Consider the following 2837-nt stretch of genomic DNA (forward strand, 5'->3'; position numbering starts at 1 on the left):
GTGTGTGTGTGTGTGTGTGTGTGTGTGTGTGCCTGCGAGGACCAGAAGAGGGTGTCAGGGCCCCTGGATGGTGTCGGATAGTTTCCAGCCACTATGTGGGTCCTGGGAACCCATATATAAGCAGCAGGCACGCTTAACTGCTGAGCAATCTCTCCCGCCCCACCATGGACGTTCTCACGAGACCCTCAAGCAGTTGTTTCTTGTTATTGCTGTTCTGTCCTGTTTTTGCAGTGCCGAGAATCCAGGAATCCAGGGCATTGCACAAGCTAGGAAGGCGCTCTGCACACCGCTCATCCAAAACCACGATTACATCTGTTTATTGTGTGCGAATGCGTGTGGGTTGTGCAAGGCCTGTGCTGGTTAGAGGTCTAGCTCAGGAGTCCAGTCTTGCCTTCTACCACATGGGTCCTGGGGCTCGAACTCAGGTTGTCAGACTTGGGGCAAGCACTTTGTGTGCCAAGCCATCTCATCAGCCCTGCTTTACTGTTGGTCTGAGAGGACCCTGCTATGTGCCCCAGGCTGGCCTTTGAGATCTCCTGCCTCTGCGTCCCTGCTGGAAGCTTAGGTGTGCACCATCTAGTTGGCCTAGGGCTCCTCTGACCTCTGACCTCTCCACCTAGAATGCTGCTTGAGCAGGGAGTGGTTGGTGTCTATTATCCCTGAACATCTGTCCCCGCCTCTGGTACATAGCTGCACAGCGGATGCCAGCAATCTAACTACACGGTCCTGAGGCCGGGAATGGCGGCCTGCTGCTCACTCCGAAGCCCCCGTGACATGCTGAGGGCCTTTCTCCTGGGTCTGCTTCCTTCATTTGAGAAATGGAAACATTGGATGGGTGATGCCTGAGGGGTAATGTGCATGGTTCTCACCTGGAGTAGAAGGAAGAAGGAAGGGGGGACAAAGTTCCTTCTTCAGGCTGTCCTCCACTGTCTGGGGATAGACGGGGAGAACAGACAGATGCACAGATATTGAAGTTGCGGCTCCCACCATCACTACCACCTTCACCATTATTACCACCATGATCATCACTACCACCTCCACCACCATCACCATCACCACCTCCACCACCATCACCACCTCCACCATCGTGATCACCATCACCACCATCACCACCATTGCTACCACCACCACCTCTGCCAACAACTTCTGCTACCTCAAGGCTCAGACTGACCCATCCCTCCTTGGAGCCCAACTTCCCCCCTACTCCTCCACTCCCGGCCCTCTCCAGCAAGAGCGATGGCACAGGGACCAGCATTTACCATATTTGGGGGTACTCCTGGTAGACAAAAGTTCTTGGATTTGTTATAGACTTTATCGACTGTCCCTGAGTACTGGTTCACAGACACAGCCCACGGGGTCTCTGGGCAGGAGGAGACGCACACCTGTGGGCAGAGACCAGGCTAAGGGGCTGGTACCCAGGGCCTGGGGTGCAGGTGGGGCTGATAGAGGGCCTGGCTTCTGACCTGGGGTGTGGGGCACTGGAGGCCGTTCTGGGCGATGGAGATGACGTTGGCGCTCACAGCACAGCTGAGGATGTTGAAGTAAAAGACATAGGGCTTATCCCTGCAGGAAGAGAGGCCGCGCATTGCGTAAGGACCTGGACAGGCGTGGGGCGCCATTCTCTTAGCACTTGACACCCAGCTCCTGGCCCAGCTCCTCTGGGGACATAAGGAGACCCAGAAGACCATCTAGGTAATCGATCCACTGTTCGATAGCCAATGTGTGGCTGAGAGTATCGATTCTGGAGCACTGCCTCTCGTAAGGCAAGCTTTATAACCCTGAACGAGGCCTCAAGTCTGTCTTAGATGAAATAATGGTATCACCCTCGGGAGGCTTAGCAGTTTGGGTGTGAACCACCCGTCCACCTGCAGGAGCATTATAATGGTGACAGGAGTGTTAGCAGCATGTTATTTACGGGGTACTTCCTGCATACCTTCTGGAAGGGTGCTGCTGGTCAGTGCAGGAAGTCAGAGCTCAGAGAGGCTGAGCAAGATGTTCAAGGCCACACGACCCAAACTTATCCCGGTTGGGGACTCGGACAGCGACATCTGAACTCTAAAATCCTGCACTGGAGCTGGCTCTGCATTGTCCCAGTCCTGGGGATGCTGAGCAAGAGAGAGCTTCCGGTGTGGGCGGGCGGGCTTGGGTTCGGGGACGCAGAGGTGCCAGGCTCTGGTGTCTACCTTGTGGTGTGTTCCGCCCCCCCCCCCCCCCACCATGCTGTTCCCTGGTACTCACTTATTCTCCCCGACACCGCAGTAGGCCCCCGTGGAGTTTCTGGGGTACAGCACTTGCCGAGGGTCTCCATACACCCAGGCTGGAGGCAGGGATACACAACACAGTCGCAGGAAGACAGACTTGGGGGCAGGAGCTACGGGGTTGCTCTCTCCCTGGGTCAGTGTCCTTCACCCTAGGTTCCTGGAAACTTACCCACAAGCCCCACCGCGATGTAACCCAGGATGAAGAGCAGGAAGAGGACACAGCAGATGATGTCTGTACAGCTCCTGGGGAAGAGACAGATGTCTGAGCTGGGGAGTGTAGGGGTGCCGCTGTGGGGCTCAGGTATGGGGCATAGTCTGGGGAGTGATGGGTTAGAGGTTTGGGGAATGCTAGAAAGATTAGCTCTCTGTAGACCAGGTTGGCCTCAAACTCATAGAGATTCTCCAGCCTCTGACTCCTGAGTTCTGGGATTAAAGATATGAGTCACCACCACCACCTGGCAAGATTGGCATTCTTTATCTATTTTAAGAAAACTTTTCTTTTCTTGGTTTTTCGAGACAGGATTTCTCTGTAGCTTTGGAGCCTGTCCTAGAACTAGCTCTTGTAGACCAGGCTGG

General features: G+C 55.0%; 2 protein-coding genes across 2 annotated transcripts in view; both read right to left on the reverse strand.

The window, feature by feature from the left end:
- LOC101994656 (RT1 class I histocompatibility antigen, AA alpha chain-like) overlaps positions 1–2837 on the reverse strand; it is a 629094-nt gene that overhangs the window by 326037 nt on the left and 300220 nt on the right. The gene's annotated exons all lie outside the window — the stretch shown is intronic.
- Positions 1–2837, reverse strand: part of Slc44a4 (solute carrier family 44 member 4) — a 15704-nt gene that overhangs the window by 9602 nt on the left and 3265 nt on the right. Inside the window, exons 3-7 of the mRNA XM_005370806.1 lie at positions 2431–2504; positions 2239–2317; positions 1464–1563; positions 1260–1382; positions 870–930 (exon numbers count right to left, since the gene is read on the reverse strand). Coding sequence (XP_005370863.1) covers positions 870–930; positions 1260–1382; positions 1464–1563; positions 2239–2317; positions 2431–2504 — 437 coding nt within the window. The remainder of the gene's footprint in view (positions 1–869; positions 931–1259; positions 1383–1463; positions 1564–2238; positions 2318–2430; positions 2505–2837) is intronic.

The sequence above is a fragment of the Microtus ochrogaster genome, unplaced genomic scaffold (genome assembly GCF_000317375.1).
Source record: "Microtus ochrogaster isolate Prairie Vole_2 unplaced genomic scaffold, MicOch1.0 UNK87, whole genome shotgun sequence".
Taxonomy (NCBI): Eukaryota; Metazoa; Chordata; class Mammalia; order Rodentia; family Cricetidae; genus Microtus; species Microtus ochrogaster.